The following is a 20002-nucleotide window of genomic DNA, read 5'->3' as shown; positions in this document are numbered from 1 at the left end:
AGTTCCGAGTGTACTTGCTTGGGAGTAGACCATTTGTGGTCTACACCGACCATGCTTCACTGCGCACCGCAGTGAAGTCACCACACATTTCACAAAGAATGGCGAGATGGCTCTCATTCTTTGCGGAGTATAACTTCCGGGTCGAATACAAACCCGGAAGATTGAACGTGGTGGCCGACGCGTTATCACGTCGGCCGGACTATGCAGAAGCTGTTGACGTCAATGCCATTGACGCCATGCGATCGAGCAAACCCACATCATCTCTGTTGGATGATGTGAAGGCCGCGTACGCGCACGACGCGGACGCGAAGCTCTTGCTGGCCTATGGCACAGCGCCTTCTGACAAGGCTCGTCAGAAGTTGCCCAAACACCTTCGTGCGCGTGCACACCGATATCGGGTGCACGACGGACTACTGCTTTACAATGCAGTCGACGACAACGCGGATCGCGTTGTCGTACCAAATGACCATGACCTGCGACTCAGGATCATGTACGAATACCATGATGCCCCGACTGCGGGACATCTCGGACGTGAGAAGACATACGTCCTTCTCACGCGCGACTTCTACTGGCACCACCAGTATAATTGGGTGCGCAAGTACATCCGTGCTTGCGAGGTATGCCAACGCGTAAAACCTGCGCCATTCGCGCAGGCTCCGTTACAATCACTACCGACTCCGTTGGAGTGTTGGAAGTCCATGTCTTTGGACTTCATCTTTGGTCTTCCCCCGGACAGCGGAGAGAACACCGGTGTTGTGGTCTTTGTAGACCGTTTCAGCAAGATGGTACATCTTGCTGCGGTGCCAGCAGAGGTGACCGCGAAGCAGACGGCCCGTCTGCTCGTCGACATGGTGTTCAAACACCATGGCATGCCGTCCGACATCGTGTCGGACAGAGACCCGCGCTTCACAGCGCACCTGTGGCAAGAAGTGTTTACACTTCTTGGGAGCCAGCTTTCCATGTCGACTGCGGATCATCCGCAGACGGACGGTCAAACCGAGCGCGTGAATCGCGTGCTCGTCGATATGTTGAAGAGCTACGCTCACTCGTTCCAATACTGGAGCGAGTGCTTATCGATGGCAGAGTTTGCCATCAACAACTCAGTGCATGCCTCGACCGGGCATACACCGTTCTACGTGAATGCCATGCGGCATCCACGTCTACCGAGTTTACTCGGAGTGATAGCTCCCACTTTAAGTGGGGGAGGATCTACGACTGCAATACAGCGGCCGCAGAAAACCGCTGACACTTGCACAGTGTCAGCTGCAACAATGGACAAACCACATGAGTCTGCGCAGGGCGCAGACTCCCCCAACAACATGGCCAACGACCACGGGTCTGCGCAGGGCGCAGACACCGCAAAGAACCACGCAGAGGCCGGGCCTCTAGCGGAGAGCGAGCTGAATGACTTCAGCTCGGATGCAATCAGTTTCATCACCAAAAGACAAGCCGTGATTCGGTTTGTCCAAGACACAATAGCAGCTTCTGTTGATCAACAGAAGCTGAACGCAGACAATGCGGGCAGAGGCAACACAAATGAATTTAAAGTTGGTTCATTAGTTTTGTTAGCTACACAAAACCTGCCTAGACATGCAGTTTCGGATTTCGGAGCAAGCAAGCTTGCTCCGCGCTTCATCGGGCCGTTCACTGTGTTGGCACGGCACGGCAACGCATACACGCTAGACATACCGTCTAGCATGCGCCTCCATCCGACCTTTTACGTCGGACGGCTGAAGCCATACCGGCAGCACGAGCCATCTAGCTCGGCTGACCCGAAGCCTCGGCAGGAGCCGAGGCAGAAGCGGAGGACTTGGCCTCGGCGACGAGCAACCTCTCCTCCAGCGCGCGGACGCGCTGGAGCAACCCCTTCATCTGGGTCCCCAACTCGACCTGGATATTCGAGGCGGTCTGCGAGACCGCCGCGACTTGGGCCTTCTGGTTCGCCAGCTCCTGTTTTAGGGCGGCGAACTCAGCGCCCTGCAGACGCTCCACGACGGTCACCCGGTCGTGGAGAGGCGCATACTGATCAGCCCGGGGCTGATCATACCCGGGGCGTGTTCCCACCCCCGCCACCGCCGATCCGTGACGCCCGCGGCTCAACCCGCTGGATTGTTGAGCGGATTGTTGACCACAGTATCCCGAAAACGAACCCTCAAGGGGCTCGTTTTCGTATTCGTTGGAGAGGATTTCCTCCCCATCGAGATACATGGGAGCCGCGGAACGTCTTGCTGGAGGACGTTCCGGAAATGGTGAGGGCGTACGAAGAGCAGTACGCGCTGGCGCAGCGGAAGTAACACGAGCGCTGCGATCATCGCTAGCGCCCGAACCCTCACGTGCTAAGAACTTAGCACGGAGCTCTTTGAGACTCTCGGGCACACGGAACGACGTGTACCCGTTCAAGTCGCGGTCGCTCAAGCGGACCGTGCCTGGAAAGCACTTCGTGCACTGAAAGCCCTCGGGCACAGCGCACGGCACATTTGCCTCCTCAGCAGCAACATGAAGTTGCTCCAGCTTTCCACGCTTCGAGTACGTCTCGAAGCGATCACGCGCTTGCTTAATCCGATCACGGTAAGCACTCGGCCTCTTGTTGAAGTTCTCAACAAAGGCGTTCCAGCTTTGACAAAGTGCCTGCCACTCGGGCACTTTGCTGCGAGAAGAGGTCTTCTTGCTTTGAAACCATCGGAGCTCATGAAAGAGTCCGATGTAGTAATCGCGCCTTTGATGCGGAAACGCATCAAAGTGCAGCTCGGCAGCCACAGCGTCATCTTTGATGGCGCTGCATACGTACAGCGGCACCTCATTCGGAGGTACCGAGTTCCCAAACCGGTCCGCGATCTCGGACGCGGACGGCATCCATGGATCGCGCGCTGCAGGCGCAGCGCGCGGAGTACTGAGAGCCCCAGCGGAAGCGAGTGGGGTATCGCTCTCAGTACGCGAACGCTTCGAACTCGAAGCGTCCGATTCGTCCCCTTCACGCGGGCGAACGTTCTTGGCGTGAGGGTCGAGCGATTCGCTCGACACTGAGTCTTTACGCTTTGAGGGCGAGTCCTCCTCGCCCTCCATGTCTTCATCGTCGTCGTCGAAGTCGACGACGTCACCGCACTTCGCCTTCTGGCGTTCGAAGTAGTCGTCGATGGAGAGATGACTCCCCATCGACTTTGCGGACTTCTTCTGAGGCGCGCTCATCGTTGAATGAGCGCGGATTTCTTCTCCAAACGCGGAGAATTGACGAATGGTCAATTCCAAAGATTGACGTGCGGGGACCCCGCGCGTCTAACCTTAAGGGGGGGATGGTGTAACGGGGTTACACGTACAAGTGGCTGCAAGCCACTTGTGAATTTAACAGATAGGTTATCTGTTAAACGTTTTGGATACTTCCTCACATTGGTGTAAGACACACCGATGGATACATTGAAGTGGACCACCACAATGAGTGGTCCACACATACCCAAAGATCCTATTGGTAGAAAGCAGCATCTTTCTACCAATCAGAGACATGCATATTAGCGGGGCTCTGACAGCCAGCCGCTGCCAACCCTTTCATAGATGATAAACAGTTTTTAGCAGCTTTTAGAGGAAGATCAATTTACAAACAATACAGTTCTCATTTTACCTAATCTAAGTCACTTGGAATCCTTTTGTTACTTAACTTATATTTGTGTATTCAAATATAATTAACCTAAGTAATTACTAAGTACTTACGCTTCCTCATACACGTTGCGCAACGTGTAAGCTAAAGTAGTGAGTCAAGTTAGACCCACTACAGGTGGGCGTTGACTATGCAGGAGTTTGATTTCGATGTGCAATATCGGCCGGGAGCGACGAACGTGGTCGCTGATGCATTGTCGCGAGCACCGACAACTGCTACGGTGTTAGCAGCGATTGGAAGACGGCGAAAGGCCAAGCGGCGAGCGGCCGCAGCATCAGCAGGCACCGCGGACAAAATAGCGAAAAGCACGGATAAGGCGGTCGACTCTGCCCGGGACGAGCACCAGACTGAACAAGTAACGGCGGAGCCGCGAGACAGTGAGAAGACGGCGAGAATGAAGAACAGCCGCGGCGACCTGCTCGACGTGCACGACGGAGGTGCAGTGCGCGGGCGACCCCAGCCACGAGGGCTTGTATCTGAAGCAGGCGGCGGACAGCCACTTGAGGGCGGTGACGACGGCCAGCGCGAGGACGATGACCAGCGTGTCGACGAGGAGCACTGCGGAGACAGCGGCCAGCGCGGAGACGACGACCGACACGAAGCTGATGCAGTGGTGATCGTGTACGGCGGCGACTCCAAACTGCGCGACGCGGACGACGAGCGTGACCAGTTACCACGACGGAGGCGAGTGACGTGGGCTAGCAATGTGGTCGGTGGTAACGAGAGCGACGGGCAGCAGAACTATGATGCAGCAACACGGCGTGATGACAAAGGACGGCATACTGGTGGGGGTGACGCTGAGCAAGCCATCGCAGTGGCGACTGCAACACAACCATCATCCGGGACGACGAAACAGCGCAAGCACGGCTCCGTCGAGTCAAACGCGAAACGCGAGACGGTGGAGGCAGCAACGTTGACGACGGCGAGGACTCCGAGGACGCCCATGTCGAGACGAGAGGCACTGAAGAGAACGCCGGCGGAATCGCGGGAAGTGCAGTTCATGGTGGCCGACGAGAAGGCGGTCTTGAACGCGAACGCCGCGCCGAGCAGTGAGGCGACGAAGGGAGCACGCGGAATACCGCGGCGCGCAGAACGCAGCATAGACACGACCACGACTGGTGTTCGGCAGGACGTGGGGGGCACGGACAGCGATATCCGGGCACCACGAGCAGCGACGGATGCGACGAACGGCACGGAGGTGATGAGCGGCACGACGATGACGAGCGGCACAAGGCCGCACATGGCCAAGACGGACGACGGTGGTGCCGTACAACGAAGCGGACGACGGCAGCAAATGACGACGACGCCACGGAATATGACAGGAGATGAAGCACCACGAGTAGGACCCATACTTGGCGGTGACGGCGTTGCAACCAAGACATCGACGGCGATGCATGCCAACGAACGGCAGGTGACGTCAGTGAACGAGAACAACGAGCAGCGCGTGGGCGTGCAGACACTCCAGCTGACGGACGAGAACATCGTGACAGCACAGAAACGGAGTAGGCTAGTGCAGCGACTGGTGAGCGCGGGCGAGTACAAGAGCATGAAGATTGAGACACGGCACGGCTTGGTGCTGATCAACACCGCGAATGGACGACGTGTGGTGTTACCACCGGAGCTATGGGCGATTGTCTTTAAGGAGAGCCACGATTCCGTGTGGGCAGGGCACTTGAGAGCTCCCCTACCCACGCACGGATCGCCCAAGTATATTAGTGGCCAGGGCTACTCCAAGAGGTGAAACAATGGGTACGCGGCTGTCAGGAGTGCGGAAGCAGGAAAGCGAGGCCACGTGAGATAGTGCCTCCGCTCCGAAGTATCAGAGGCGGCGACGTAGGCGACCGGTGGGCGCTGGATGTTGCAGGGCCTTTGCCGATGAGTGATGGCGGTCAGCGCTACGTGATTGCGGCACTGGAGTACGTGACGCGCTACGCTGTGGCCGTGACGGTGAAGCAGCATACGGCCGAGAACGTGGCCGAGTTCCTGATGAAGCACGTGGTCCTCAAGTTCGGACCTTTTCGCGAGTTGTTGACAGATGGGACTCCAGAATTGACGGGCAAGGTGATCGAGGAGCTGGTTATCCTGCTCCAGGCGCAGCAGATCAACCCGGTGCCGTACAGGCCTCAGATGATCGGATTAGTTGAGCGGTTCCATAGGACATGGAAGGATTGCGTTGCGACATACATGAATGAGGACGCGCAGCGAGACTGGGATGTATGGGTGGACTTTGCGGTCTATGCGTATAATTCTGGACAGCATTCGACAGTCAGACTGTCACCGAACGAGCTCATGATGGGCAGAAGATTGAGAAGCCCTAACGAGTTAATGAGAAGTACGAGTGTTAGCGAGGCCGGTGAGGTGATGGCATACCACCGACAGTTGTTGGCGGCGATGGAAAGCGGCAGACGGTGTGCAGAGGTGGCTAGGACGCGCGAGCAAGAGCGACAAAGCCAAGTATTACAACAGGAAAGTGCGGAATAGACGGACGATCAGTTCCGGAGATCGTGTTTGGATGTTTAAGCCTCCACGTGGGCCTAAGGCGTCTAAATTCGTACATCAATGGTTAGGCCCGATGCGTGTGGTCGAGCCAGTGGGATACGACAACTACTTGGTTGAGCGCGAGGACGTGACGGGTGAGCCGGAGCGGCACATTGTGCACGTGTCGTTCCTGGTATCTTACCACTACCCGGTGGTATCATTACAGCGGACGGCGGCAGATATCGAGATACAGCTGAACTACGAGAATGCAGTCGGACGGCGGGCGGATGGTGCGACACCAGAGACAACTGCTCCAGCAGCGGCGGCTCCTGTCCAGACAGCGATTGCGGCAATCGGCAAGAAGCGACGTGAACGACCAATGGCGAGTCCGAAGGTGCGGTGGAGATCGCACGAGCTCTTGGTGGAACTTCGGAGACGACGACGCAGGAATCGAGCAGGCCAATATGTGCTCGAGTATGAGCTCAGGCCTGTGCGAACAACGGAGCAGCGACGACGAAACCCGCGTGCAAATGATCGAAGTCGATGGGTATCAGTCGAGGAGTACGACGCGTTGTTTCAAGCCGACAGAGTCGTGGAAGACTCTGGGGTGGATGAAGGCGTGTAACAGTGGAGGTCTACGGGTGGGCCTTCAGCAGGCACATGTACGAGATGGACGTCATGTGCGCGGTGAACGCGACGTGCTTGACGAACGCGACGTGCGCGAAGAGTGCAGCGAGCACGACGACCAGAGAGCGAGTTTGTTGGGGATGCGTTGCGGGAACGCTGAGGAGAATCAGACGTGCGAATGGCACGATCGGAGGACGCGCATTGGTGGAGAGCGCGGCCGCCGTGCAGCCGAGCGCGTTGAAGTACCTCCATGCGGTCGGTTGAGTAAACGTGCGGACGAGTGAGGGTGACGGCGTAGTGAGCGCCCCACTTGCGAATTGGACGGGCGACGGCGTAGTGAGCGCTCCACTTGCGAATTGGACGGGCGACGGCGTAGTGAGCGCTCCACTTGCGAATTGGACGGGCGAAGGCGTAGTGAGCGCTCCACTTACGAATTGGACGAGCGACGGCGAAGTGAGCGCCCTACTTACAAATCGGACGAGTCGAGGTGAAGGATCACTTCTGAATCGGACAAGGGAGGGCGACAGCGAAGTGAGCGCCCCTCTTACGGATTGGACGAGGTGGAGAGAGAGCTCCCCGAGTCGAGAGCAACTGAGAACGAGTGTGGTGGTGGAGACGCCACTGTGGGCTACGAGTGCGGCAGCAAGCAGTGCGACGAGTGGGTTCCAGGCGGGGTACGACGTGGGTAGAAGCAACGGCGGACACTGAGGTCCGGGGGTGTTTCAGAAGCGTCACGCGCGGGATCTGGGGACAGTCGGCGTGCTACTTGAACGCGTGCGAGTGGTTGTACGAGGACGAGAACGAGTATAGTGTTGGCATTTGCTAGCTCTATTGAGGTTATTGACGAATCTCTTAATAAAATTGGAACGAACGCACGAGGCGGGCGTTCCGGCAGGGGGAGATCAAGTGGATCTCTGACGGCCAGTACTGTGTTGAGACTACGAAGCTCACGAGCGACCTCGCAGCGTGAGTATACGACCTGCCCAGCGGTTCGGGCAAGATAAGAGGACCGGCACAACTTATTCCCGCAGTTAGGGATATTTCACCATCTACCGGGTATCCCGGTGGGTTTATACCCGGTCCCAGTAAAAGACCCAGTCTTTGACCAGAAAATGCCGAACATGGAAAGTGTTCTAGTATATTATTTAGTGTTATTACTGACTTTACTATATTTTGTGCCAAAATGCTTTCCCTTCACGATTAAGCGCACCGTCTAGCAATATCTGGACTCCGACTTCGCACCTTCGCCTGACCTCCCTGAAGATGGCATTTCCTCGGCCGATGAGCGCATTCCTAAGCGCCGCGAGACGTGTACCGTCGCCAACACAACGACATTAAAGAAGAGGAAGACATCTTCCGCGAAGGGCAAACTACCTGCGACTAGCCTCATTCCGACTATGCCCTCGTCACCTCCAGTATCTCCGGTGTCTGGTCTCGGTGTGCTCTTGTCGGTTCGGCATTCGCGGGAAGAAGGTACTATCGACGATGTGTGAGATCTCGTTCACACGTTGGATCAGCCCTGCGTAAAGGAAACCCCTTGGAAGCCCTCTGTATGACAATATCAAGCACTAGCTAGGCCGAGCAGCCCTGCGTAGTAGTGGAGTACTCGTAATAGTATTACAACTACTACCCCTTGTTACGGTAATACTATTGTGGTTTGCAGATATTTTTTCGCGGCTTAGATCGATCTCTGAGATAAAATAATTCGAAGACATAAAAATGCGAGACGGTAGTAAATCGACCTCCAGGCGTAGGTAAGTCGCACCACCTCTTCCTACTTAACATAACGGGCGCATCGTTGGTTCTTAGGACACCGAGGTAGCGTCGCCGGCTACTGCTGCTCCGGTACGGCTCTGTTGGACGTGTTTAACGGCTCGTTAGCTTCGTCTGTGAGTGCACTAGCGACTCCTGTATCGCTGGGCTTTCCGATTGTCTGTCGCGCGAGCAGCTCCCCGCCATGTAAGACCACATGTTGATACTACGCTACCATATTACTTTAGGAAAAGCGTTTCGTATGAACTGCTGTAGCTCCTCTAGATAAAATGTAGGGTGGACTTTCACGTACTTTCGAACACGGGTTACCACGTCGTTCGGCCAACGCGACGAGCGATTAGTTCGATCTCCTTCATCAACCACACCATCGGTCAAAAACAACTTGTACCAACGTTGCAGTGTTCGCACGTTAGGCCCAAATATATCGCTAACATACTGCATACATATTCCATACACATGCATAAGAAAAACGGCTCGCCAACGGTAGTCGAGAGAGTACATGCTGCACTTGTGCAAGGTGAAGGTTTTCGGAAACTGCGGTGCTTCGACAGATCAGCAGCGCGATCTGCCGACCACTCGTCAAGTGTCCAGATGTAAGTGTCCAGTTGCATATTTTATATATATAAAGCGCGGCATTATAATCCGTACACAGCTATCGCGATTTAAAATAAATCGGCCCGAATGGCGTTTTTGGATCGGCAATTCGACCACAGATAGCGTAAATCGAGATCGAGATCGAGGCTGGTGAAAATAACTTGGTCGAGTTAGTGGCCATCTGTTTTTATATCGGGCACCAGATATTATACTGGTAACTCGGGCAAATCACTAGGTGAAAACGACAAACGCATTGCAAAGCATAATACTTACTGCTACTACTAATCCCTGGTTGTCACCCAGGTGACAACCAGGGTATGTATAGAATTGGGGTCGATGCGGCCATCTCATAGAACCCAGGAGCCTCCCTAGAACAATGCAGGCGTTGGTTGGATCGGTGCGCTCGCGCCCGCGCCGTTGTGGAACGACAGTGATACTCGAGCGACCCACGCCTGCCACAGCGGCAACCGACGGTGACCTAGCGCGGCGTTGAAAACTGATCGCCCGCGAGGCTGGAGCTGTCTTTCCATTGTCCGTCCCCACTTCCTGGACGCCTCGGGCGAAGAAAGCGGAATTAGTTTTGCTGGGTGATCCTCGTCCTGATCGCCGCCGAAGACAAGCCCAAGTCAGCAGCACGGTGTCCCATACAGTACACTGTAGTACTGTACTGGGGCGCAGACGCTTCCCTCGTTGCAGGGCAACAGGCAAGTGTTCATAGCCGCAGTTACTCACGCGGCGATGCGTGTCATGGCCTTCGCGACGCGACGACGGTGTTGCTTGTCCGGCGCAATCGGCGATTGCCAATCGGACCCCGTGCTCCCTTTGGCCCTCCCTCGCGCGGCGCCCACAACAGATTTCTCCGCGAAGCTCGTCGATCCCTCCGCTGCCATGCGTGTCCTCAGCTGCGTCTTCCTCGCCGCCGCCTTCGCCGCGGCCGTCTCGGCCTCCGCCATCGACGACGAGATCTCCAAGCTCGAGGCGACGATCGCCGAGCTCAAGGTGATCAAGGCTGCCGAGGCCAACAACGACGAGGGGCTCAAGTTCGTGAAGGCGGTCGCCATGGCCTCGTCCTCGACCGGCTCGGGCAGCTCCAGCTCCACGGTCGCGGCGGGCGAAACGTCGGACAACAGCGAGTTCGACATCCAGCCGCAGCCGACGCGCGCCACCACGGAGGCCCCCAGCGCTTCATCGACCAGCTCGTCTAGCACCGCCACCACAAGCAGCGCCACGAGCAGCGGCTCTGTTGGGGCCGCCACCAGCGCGTCGGCCGATGCCAGTGCCAGTGCCAGCGCCAGCAGCAGCGCGTCCACTGTGGCGCCCACGGCCTTCGCGCTCTTGTCAGCCATCGTCTACGCCATGCTTTAAGCAGCGTCCAATCGTCAATCCCACCGTCCAGCCGGCCCCCGTTCCCGGCGCGTCGTCGTAGGCCGGCTACCGTGCCTCGGCGCTGCAGCACCGACGGAAGATTTCCTCCTGCTGCGACGTAGAGCATAACTTTTTATCCTGGAAGAATATATTTCGCTTGTCTGGCGCGTACCCGCTGTCGTTCGTCCTTTTGTTGTCCGTTTCTCGTAGTGCTGTAGGGTGTTCCTTCCCCCTCTCTGCATTCGGAGAGCTCGTCGTCGTAGCTGCTGCCGTTCAGTCACGGTGCCCGAAAGACCGAGTCCTGGTCCCCGTGCAGGAATTCACTCCACCAATGTCGACCCTCTCCTGCTGCATTCGCGAAGCACCACTCCAGGGCGGACGACAACCAACAGCAGCGCGATGTAGCATTATGTGCAGAACCCCTCCACGTCGGTGATGCCCCGACGGCTGCGGCGCGCTCTCGAGTTCCGCCTGTGGCGCTTGGCTCGTCGATCGGCGCTCACCCGAGAGAGCACTAAGGTCTGTCTGTTCCTTCATCCCCACGCCGAAAAGCTGTCAAAACCAACTTATCCGCCAGCGCAGTCATCGCTGACCCAAGATGTTACACCAGCCGTCGCCAGCAGCACCTCGACGATCCAAGGCATCAGGCCCAAGTTGAAGGCACCATTAGCGACAGCGCAGCTGGCCAAACAGCAGGGGTAAGTCACGCCGAGCTGCAAGTGCACGTTGAAGTAGTCGCGTCCGTCTCGCACTGGCACACTGTACCGTACCAAAAGCGCGGTACCGTTCGTGCGCTCCACAGCTCCACAGCATTTGCGCCACCAAGTAGAAGAAGATGCTGCGCTCTCGTCGTGCGCCGCCGCCTGCGTCCCGGCAGTCGCAGCGGCTGATCTGGAGCCGCGCGTCCGACTTCGTGTCCTGGCTGGGACTGGGCCCCCACGCCAGCAGCCCCGACAGCGCCGCGCAGCCCGCGCCTCCGCCTCCTCCTCCTCCCTCGCCCCAGCCCGAGCGCCATTCGCCTCGGCCGTCCAGCCGCCTGGCGGCCAAGCGCGTGCTGAGGCCGCAGCCGCCTGCCGACGCCGCGCTCCCCACGTTCCAGAGCGCGCTGGACGCGAGCAAGCGCAGAGCCGCCGGCAACGCGCTCGGCCGCTTCTCGCAGAAGGTCAAGAACGCGCCCACGGCCAAGCAGCTGCTGAACACCTGGCAGGTCGTCTCGCAGTGCCGGCCGTTCGTCCTGGACAGGGAAAAGGGGCAATTGCGCGTGCGCCTGGCGACCGCGAAGGACGCGGGCGACGACCGCCCCTGGTTCATGCAGATCGTGCCCGCCGACGTCTTCGCGCAGCTCTCGGCCGGCATCTCCACGCGCGCCATGTTCGTGGGCTCCACGGGGGCGGATGACGTGGTGGTCGCCAATGAGGCGCTCGTGGTGGGCAACCTCATCAAGGCCTTCTACAGTTTGAACGAGCACGAGATGGCGGTGGCGTTCTTCGAGGCGTACGACCGAGACAGGAGTGTGTGGCTGCAAGAGCACCAACTTCGTGAGGCTGCTAAAGTGCCGGGCAACGGATTCAGTGATCAAGGCGACGAGAGCGAAGGCAAGGCAGAGAGCAAGACGGCAGCGATTGATGCGGTTACGCAGCTGCCACGCGCCGTGTACTCGTGCTACCTTCGCTCACTGGCCGCTCTGAAGCAGTCGAAGAAAATCGTGCGGCTCTTCGAAGATGACGAGCGCCAACTAGAGAGGATCTGCAGTACTGTTCCCAACCTCCAATTGATTCTCCACGCTTGCTTCAGCGAGAAGAATGGCGAGTTGGCGCGGCGCGCGATTGACACGATCACCGAGCACTCCCCTGCCGCCGTGATCCCGTTGGGTTGCTATGAACTCGCGATTCGAGCGAATTTGCGCGATAAGAAACGAGATGAACGCGAGTTGCTGACTGCGATCCACCTCGTGCGATTACTGGAAGAGGATGGTGAATACATTTTGAAGCCTGACTTGTGGAGCGCACTGATTAAGGTGAGCTTGAATATGGACCGCCCGGACTGCGCGCTTCAAGTATTTAAAAGTTATCCGCGGCACCGCATACCTGAGTACCAAATGAGTTTCCGCCACGCGTTGCGTGCGGCCTGTCGGGGTACAGATTCGACTGCTCTAGACATGATGCGTTTCTGCTGGGCCAGTTACGACGACGAATACTCGAACGTCAAGGCGCTGTTGGATGAACGAAAGGAGTACGAGGCGACAATTTTCCTGAGCGACACAACCGCCGATGTGCGCCTAGCTGACGCGGTGCTGACATCTAACCTCCCCACGCTGCATAAGGATGCCGAGGCCGAGCTGCTGAACATGATGCTATGGGAGATGCTTAAGCATCGCCATTCAGCGCCATCTCTCACGCAGGTGCTAGACCTAATGGAAGCCACGCGCTCGAAGGGTGGTGCTGTGGCGTTGCGTCTTGCTGTGATAGCATTGCTTGAGTATGACATGAAGCAAAAAAAGCTACCCCCGCGCGTAGCTGTGGAAAACTCGCTGAAATTTTGGGCCGAGCGTTCATCAGTGTTGAGTGGCCAGGGTTTCCTGGTGCATTTGCTGCTTGAAGAGTGCGTCGAGCATCGGTGGGACGAGGAGTGCGAGCTCTTAGTGGATTACTTGCTCGACCTTGGGGTAGCTCGTGTGCCTATTAACTCCGTTGTGAAGATGATGGAGGCTAACGAAGTACGCGGGCTATTCGACGTGAACGCTCGCGTCGGTAAAAAGCTTCTTGACAAATTGCCGTCAAATACCCGCTGGAAGCTTCGGGAGGAGTTCTATGAGCGCTATCTGATGAGCTTCCTCCGCCTCGAGCAATTCGACCAGGTGCGTGAGCAGCACACTCGGCTCAATCTAGAAAAGCGCTACCCGCACAATGAGGTGATCCGAACGATCGTTCAAGATGCAGCTTTACAATAGAAAACAGCAGCTTGTGGAGTCCGGCAGAGATGAATCAAGAAAAGGTTTGGCGAATCATACGCTGTTGAGTTCTTGCTGGAGGTCGAGGTTTGATTGATAACTTAGGCTTTGTCGTCACTACGGATATTCAAGCAAAGTTAGGCGGCTCAGTGAGCAAAGCTAAATTGGATTCAAGATTGCTGCGTGCATACATGCTATCGCCGCTGTTCTTGTGGGGTTGTTCTCGATAAATAGTGTTTTCTTGCGTCTCGCTACAGAGATCCTGACTACGACGAACTGGGCGATGTGGCCGCCTTACCACTCTTCGCTGTGAGCCTGCTCGAGAGCGATGCAGATGAGCACCATCAGCGCCATGTCGACGCCGCCCATAATGGCGAGGAAGTATTCGTCGTCTGGCTGGCCACTTGACAAGAAGGAGCTGCGCGTGGTGCCAACGGAGCTTCGGCTGCTTGACGGACGGAAAACGCGGCCGATGGTCGTTCGCGAGCCCTTGCGGCCATGCTCCATCCAGATGGATGCCTGACGCTTGGCCCAGCTTCCGGTCAGCCCAATCCTGCATTTTTCGCCCGTGGTCGGACCCTGGAACTCCACATTGAGCTCTGGCAAAGCCTTGATGGAGAAGAGCTTGGCGGCCGACGCCTTGGCGTCGTATACGTTGTAGGTGGGCACGGGGGCCACGAGCTCGCGCTTAATGTGCACCAGCGGCTTGCGGCGAGGGTCGCGGAGAGTCTTCATGGCGGACGTCGTGGGTTGCATTCTGAAGACGTCCTGCCCCCACTCGGCGTCGCAGATGACAAAGTCCTCCCCGCTCGCGAAGTCCCAGAAGCGGTCGCGCAGGCGGAGTGTCGTCATGGCCTGGGCGCAGAGCTCTGCTTCAACGGGGGCGAGCTGCTGCGCTTCCGGCAGCTTCGGGATCGCAGAAGACGAGGCGCAGCCCATTGTCGGTGGACTGGAATTGGTATCGACAAAAGCTTTGAGCACTCGAGGTAGTTTTGAAGAATGGAGGCTCGATGCGATCGGCCGTCTCCCGCTCGATCAGATGTTGGGCTACACCGGCTAATGAGATAACAGCCGGGTTTGAAATGCCAAGGAATTCAGCTGGAGCTTTGCTCTGTCCGACAGAGGAAGGGGCGACGCACCTGGCAAATGGAGGGATTGCGGGTGTACATTACCGCCTGAAAGCGGATTGTCACCTGCACCGCGGCGGGGACAGGGAGCCGATCGAAGCATTGGCTTCCGCTGCGTTCTCGATCACTGGCCAGTGCTGAGCCATTCACCCTGCAGGACAAGGTCGCTGTAAGGGCCAAGAAATTCGGGGGCGTTCACGTAAGCGGGCAGCTCCAAAGTCTACTATCTCGGCGTCCGAATGTCTGCAAAATTTGAGTGCATTAATCGCGAAGCGCAAGCACCGATTAGACTCACTCGCTAGTCGCGTGGCTGCATTGCCGGCGGCTGCTTCATGCGAACGTTGCTCGCCGTGGCCAACGCGCGGAGTCGCACGGCTCGGCTTGGCAACCTGCACGCCGCGCAGATCGGCGGCCTGGATTTTCATGGTCAAGCCGACGGAGCTGCAGCCCCACTGGAGGCCCAGTGGCAAATGCTCGGTGCCTGTCACAGGGAAATCTGCCTTGCACCTACCAGTATGTGTACAGCTCTGTTGGCCAGGATACTGTGTGACAGAGCGTGCCGGGCTTGCTAGCGCAGTCGAAAATGCAGCATTTACTAAATAGATAAGGGCAACATCCCTGAAACCATGCACATAAGTAGCTACATGGAATACAACCGCATACTCACAAAGGTAAGCAAGTTATCTCGAGTTTTTACATTTTCGTCCATCCAGCATCAGCAACTTCGTGGCTGCTGCTTGGACAGTGCTGTTCCGTTCGAAGTGAAGTCCGGTCAGAGTCAGATGTCCACATGTCCGAAAATTTTGCTCAACTATCGTCCACCGGCGCCTGGTGTCCACCGAAGATAGCAACACGGTAGCTCCCAACAGCATAGGCTTTGCCAAAGCACCTAGAGGAAGCGCGCCAAATTATCATTGCGATCGGGGCGGTCCGCATCGCGCGCGTTACACTATTGCGGAACGTTGTGCAGAATGGAGATACGGAAGATATATTTCGTTCGCTACGAGGGGTGTGGATCAGTGGCTCCGAGCGAGGTTATCTACTTAGTACTTCCTGGCGAGCGTTCCTACTGCTGCGGGTGCGTGTGCTCGTCCTCGAAGCCCTCGTCCAGCAGCCCGATGCAGATGAGGATCATCATCATGCGGTCGACCCCGGGGGCCACGTCCAGCAGGACGCTCTGCTCCTCCTTGCCCTTGGGGCTCTTGTGCGTGTACGTGAGCCGCGCGATGGTCTGCTGCACATCGGCGGCGTCGCCCGAGCCGCGCACGAGCCAGAAGCTGAGCGAGTCGCTGCCGTCCGCGGCCGGGTCGCAGCCGATGGCGCAGTGCTGGCCGCCCACCAGATCCGTGAACTCGGCGCGCACCGTCGTGTCGTCGGCCGTGAACTTGAAGGCGCACGGCGTCTCCTCGTGCTCCGTGCGCGGGTAGGCCGAGTAGGTCGGCGTGCGGTTGAACATGCTAAGGCGCAGCGTGGCCACCGGCAGCTCGTTGCGCGCGTCCAGCAGCGTCCGCTGGCGGTGCAGCGACAGCGACTTCTGCTGGACGACGAAGAGCGGGTCGCCCGAGGTGGCGTCCACCACGGCGCGCGGCGTGACGCGCAGCTGCAGCGGCTTGGAGGCCACCTGGCTGGCGTCGAAGGCCGACACGAAGTGGCGCAGCGCCGCGAGCGTCTGCACCTTGGAGGCGACCTCGTGCAAGTCCATGGCTGTCGAAGAAGTGGCGACCTGCGGGCGAAAGCGCGAATGAAAGTGCTGCGATGGCTTACCGCAGCGCCGCTGTCCAGCTGAATCGGTCGCGTTTGGCGGAAGCCATACTTTATCCCAGGCTAAAAGCGCACCCACACACATGGGGGGCGGCCATCACCGGACGGCAGGTATCTCAGACCTGACTCATTGCGCCCATCCTGCCTAGGATACTTAGCTATCGGCAAGCTAAGGAATTCAACTGGGCTGGATGCCGCTCTCCGGCGATTGAACCCTTCTCGCCACAACGAGGCAGCAGAAATGCGTAGTAACTCGCAAATTCGTCCTGGTAGCACCTCGCTTGGTCTTGAGCTCGGCGGAGTTTGTTGCGGTTCACCGATAGCTTAGCTCGCGCAATGCAAACACACTTCGTCTTGGAGCGCGGTAATAACGAGATCGTACTTCTCGAAGGCGATGAGAACAATTGGCGAAGGACCGTGACAACTCGGCCGAAGCATTGATCCGTCGACCGTAGTAAAGCGCAAGCTCACATTCAACGTCTAGTGCCTGGACACTAGCAGACCTGTCGTCGCTCTCGCCTCGCCTGCGCGGCTATAAAATAGGTTAGAAGAGCGCGCTCGGCGAGCGCCACGTGCGCTCCGGCTCACTGTCATGCACCGCGATGCACACGAGGATGGCCATGACGGCGTCCACGCCTTCCGCGATGTCGAGCGAGTAGCCCAGCGGCGTGCCCGCGGACGCCGGGTACATATGGGCGATGGGCTGCCTAGCTGTCTGCTCGGAGGCGCCGCGCTGCAGCCAGATCTCGATGTCGGCCTGCTCGCCCGCCGTGCCGAGCCGACACACCTCGCCCGTCATGATGTCCGCGAACGTCATCTCCAGCTGGCTGCGCGTCACAGTGAACTTGAACAGAGGCGTCCTGGACGTCTCCGCGCGCGGGTAGGCCGAGAACGAGATCTTGCGGCGGCGGAAGGCGCTCATGCGTATCGTGGCCACGGGCACGTCGGTCGCACCCAGCAGCGTGCGCTGTCGGTGCAGCGACAGCGGCTTCTCCCTTACCTCGAACAGCGGCTGGCCCGTGGCGTTCTCCAGCACGCCGGCGACTACGTGCCGGTCCAGGCGCCACTCTACACTGAGGTGCAGCTGCGTGGGCTCGTGGCAGCAGTAGCCGGCGTCCACCGCGGCGACGCCGAGGTGCTGCGTCCGGAGCGGCCTGCGCTTGGCGGCCGGAGGGGTCCCGGGGGCCGGCAGCGGGAACGCCACGGAGAAGGAGATGGAGCGCTTCGACGGCGGCGAGCGCTGCGACGGAGGCGCCCCGCCGGGCTTGCGCGCGGAGCGGCGGCGGATCATCGCTCGCAGCAGCAGCAGTAACAACGGAGACGTTCGATTGCTCAAGGTTCCGTCGTGGTTTGACAGCATTCGGCGCGAGGTAGCGCCAAGGTAGCGCCAGTGGCGGCGACGCGCAGCGACGTCATCAAACAACCTCACGACAGCTTCAACTTGCGGTGCGAACGAATGCCAGCACCACGCCAGACCATAGTTTCAAGGCTGCAACCTTTGCGAGCGCTTTGGTGCTGAGATCCTCGCTCTGCGTTGATGCGAACTGCAGTGTTAGGCACGCGACTTGACCCTGCGAGCGCTCAAGTCCGTTTTTGCGATTCGCACCGGACGCCGTGCCGAAATATCATCGCCGGCGTCTTGATTCATGTATCGGCAGCGTCGCTGCCAACATTGGCGTTGGTGGCAGGCAAGCTGTGGCGCGCGCATGAGACTCCGGCTCAGCTCTACGCTAGCAAGACGCGGCCCGTTCGCTTCTCGGGTCCTGGCGCGCTGCAGACTGCAGCGCAGTCGCTGTCAGACACGCGAAGCAGTGCAGCTTGGTCTAAACTAACTAAGCTTGCTCTGCTTTGCCGTCAGACTAAACGGCTCACCGTCTCACAGGTTGCAGTCGCGCCGTCCAATGAGCGCTGGGCTTCTTCCGTTCCTCATCGGGCTGCGCAGTGACGAATCACTGGACTTACAGCAACAACCGCCGTCGTGTCCTTGCGTCGAGTGCTCTCTGGACTGCAGACCTCGCCGGTTGCGGCGCCCCATTCCCGCATCGGATACGCCACAGCCACGCCAAAGCCTCCGCCATGGCGTTCGCCTCTCCGCCGGGCTTCGTGCCGATCCTGCCGCGAGGAGCCGCCTGCGACCTCGACACCCTCGCCACTTTCGCCGTGCCGATGCCCCAGAACGCGCCGCAGCATCGGAGAGGCAAGGCCAAGGGCAAAGCCAAGCCCATGACCAGCAGTGAGCGCGGCATCAAGTTCCGCCAGCGCCAGCACGAACGGCAGATCACGCTGCTCACAGACAACCAGATGCTGCGACAGCAGGTGCTGCGGCTCCAAGCCATGCGGGACATGTACACGCAAAAGTCGCTCTCAGCGCCCTCCTCGATCGGCGGGACGTCCCCCATGAGCTTCGTCATTGAGTACTTCAACCAGTTTCGCATCGGGCTGCAGGTCCCTGGAGCTCCGGCGCCGATTCTGTCCTCGGAGAAGCAAAAAGACTTTCTGGGCGCCTTGATTGAGCCGCACACCACGTTCGGGGGCAAGCCCGCAGCCGAGCTAATCCTCAGTATCTGGGAGCGCTATACCAAGTTCCACTCGTCTGTCAAGCTCACGTGCGAATCGGCCGAGTTGATCACGGCTGACACCAGCTCAAGCGTGGTCGTCCACGGCACTCTGCACCTGCGTTACTCTCGACGTACCATTGAAAACATCTACCCCCATGCCGCGGCGGACGAAGATCTCATCCAGAAACTGATCGGTAGACAGCTACACGTACACTACAGAGCTCAGATGCACTTTAACGCTAACGGCAGGCTTGAGGCGTATGAAATGGCGCCGGACTTCGTGGGGGCGCTAATGGAGGTTCTAGGCAACCTGAGGGATTGCGAGAGGATTATGGGTCGCGCACTGATCAGGGGCCATGCTCTAGGCGAGGAGCCCGAGCCTGAGGTTGAGGGCATGGAGCCTGTTGAGATTTTGCCAGACTCGGATGCTGAGGAAGAAGAGGCTCCATCACTTAACTCCGCGACTGTCGAGGAAGCGGAGGCGCCTCCAGCGTCTTGCCGAGCGATGAATCTCGACTACATTCTATCGTAATGCATCTCGTGATGAACCCTCCACGCGTAGCAGTTTTATCCGGTTGTACTAGATTACTTGCTTTTGCTAACTTACCTCCGCTGTTATGGTACGTAGGCCCTTCACCTTTCGTGTAAGAGAATTGATTGTTAATGTAGTCACCACGCATCTCACATTGTACGGCACCAGACGTAGTCAACGCGCTTGCAGATGCGTTATTCGCGCGAGGAAAACAATAATGAGTGGAGTGTTCATATCCTCAATGCACACTAAGGGTATCCGTCACATCACCGGGTAGTGCATGCTGCGAGATGTTGCGGTACTTGATGATTTTTCTCGCTAGCCGAGTGTTGGTGCTCGAGGAGTCGGTAGCTGCTGCGGCGACCATCAGCTGGTTCTCACCTCTTCAATCGGACACCGCTGGCGCCAGGCACGAACTGCAAACCCGTTCGTTTTCCAGCGCGCTTGACTTGTGCTTGGCTTCATTGCGAGTTGAGTCCCGAACGATGAGTTGCTAGAGCGCACTGGGAGAGCCACACGTGAAGGAAGGCACTGGAAGTCCTCCAGCGTCGCCGTCGACGACCCGAAGAGTATGCCGGGCGACTCGAT

At 58.2% G+C, this 20002-nt stretch overlaps 8 protein-coding genes across 8 annotated transcripts; 5 read left to right on the top strand and 3 right to left on the bottom strand.

Annotated features, from left to right (window-relative positions):
• Window positions 1-4043: 4043 nt before the first annotated feature.
• IUM83_18270 (Gag-pol fusion protein) lies at window positions 4044-5390 on the top strand (the record flags this gene model as incomplete). Its single annotated transcript, XM_067943260.1, has 1 exon — window positions 4044-5390. The coding sequence occupies one exon, from the start codon at window positions 4044-4046 to the stop codon at window positions 5388-5390; it is 1347 nt and encodes a 448-aa protein (XP_067785934.1).
• Window positions 5391-5524: 134 nt separating this feature from the next.
• On the top strand, window positions 5525-6752 carry IUM83_18269 (Enzymatic Polyprotein; the record flags this gene model as incomplete). Its single annotated transcript, XM_067943259.1, has 2 exons — window positions 5525-5981; window positions 6217-6752. The coding sequence occupies 2 exons, from the start codon at window positions 5525-5527 to the stop codon at window positions 6750-6752; spliced, it is 993 nt and encodes a 330-aa protein (XP_067785888.1).
• Window positions 6753-10009: 3257 nt separating this feature from the next.
• Window positions 10010-10486, top strand: IUM83_18268 (putative atp-dependent rna helicase dhx36-like; the record flags this gene model as incomplete). Its single annotated transcript, XM_067943258.1, has 1 exon — window positions 10010-10486. One exon carries the CDS (start codon window positions 10010-10012, stop codon window positions 10484-10486), a length of 477 nt encoding a protein of 158 aa, XP_067785889.1.
• Window positions 10487-11321: 835 nt separating this feature from the next.
• On the top strand, window positions 11322-13436 carry IUM83_18267 (uncharacterized protein; the record flags this gene model as incomplete). The annotated part of the gene is made up of 1 exon (XM_067943257.1): window positions 11322-13436. One exon carries the CDS (start codon window positions 11322-11324, stop codon window positions 13434-13436), a length of 2115 nt encoding a protein of 704 aa, XP_067785882.1.
• Window positions 13437-13730: 294 nt separating this feature from the next.
• Window positions 13731-14375, bottom strand: IUM83_18266 (Tubby C-terminal-like domain; the record flags this gene model as incomplete). The annotated part of the gene is made up of 1 exon (XM_067943256.1): window positions 13731-14375. The coding sequence occupies one exon, from the start codon at window positions 14373-14375 to the stop codon at window positions 13731-13733; it is 645 nt and encodes a 214-aa protein (XP_067785883.1).
• A 1254-nt stretch (window positions 14376-15629) lies between these two features.
• On the bottom strand, window positions 15630-16265 carry IUM83_18265 (Tubby C-terminal-like domain; the record flags this gene model as incomplete). The annotated part of the gene is made up of 1 exon (XM_067943255.1): window positions 15630-16265. One exon carries the CDS (start codon window positions 16263-16265, stop codon window positions 15630-15632), a length of 636 nt encoding a protein of 211 aa, XP_067785884.1.
• Window positions 16266-16868: 603 nt separating this feature from the next.
• Window positions 16869-17615, bottom strand: IUM83_18264 (Tubby C-terminal-like domain; the record flags this gene model as incomplete). Its single annotated transcript, XM_067943254.1, has 1 exon — window positions 16869-17615. One exon carries the CDS (start codon window positions 17613-17615, stop codon window positions 16869-16871), a length of 747 nt encoding a protein of 248 aa, XP_067785918.1.
• A 785-nt stretch (window positions 17616-18400) lies between these two features.
• On the top strand, window positions 18401-19414 carry IUM83_18263 (formaldehyde dehydrogenase AdhA; the record flags this gene model as incomplete). Its single annotated transcript, XM_067943253.1, has 1 exon — window positions 18401-19414. One exon carries the CDS (start codon window positions 18401-18403, stop codon window positions 19412-19414), a length of 1014 nt encoding a protein of 337 aa, XP_067785890.1.
• Window positions 19415-20002: the final 588 nt, after the last annotated feature.

This window comes from Phytophthora cinnamomi (assembly GCF_018691715.1).
Source record: "Phytophthora cinnamomi strain GKB4 chromosome Unknown Contig73, whole genome shotgun sequence".
In the NCBI taxonomy this organism is placed as follows: Eukaryota; Oomycota; class Peronosporomycetes; order Peronosporales; family Peronosporaceae; genus Phytophthora; species Phytophthora cinnamomi.
Note: the sequence above shows the minus strand (reverse complement) of the source record. Positions and strands in the feature narration are given on the sequence as shown.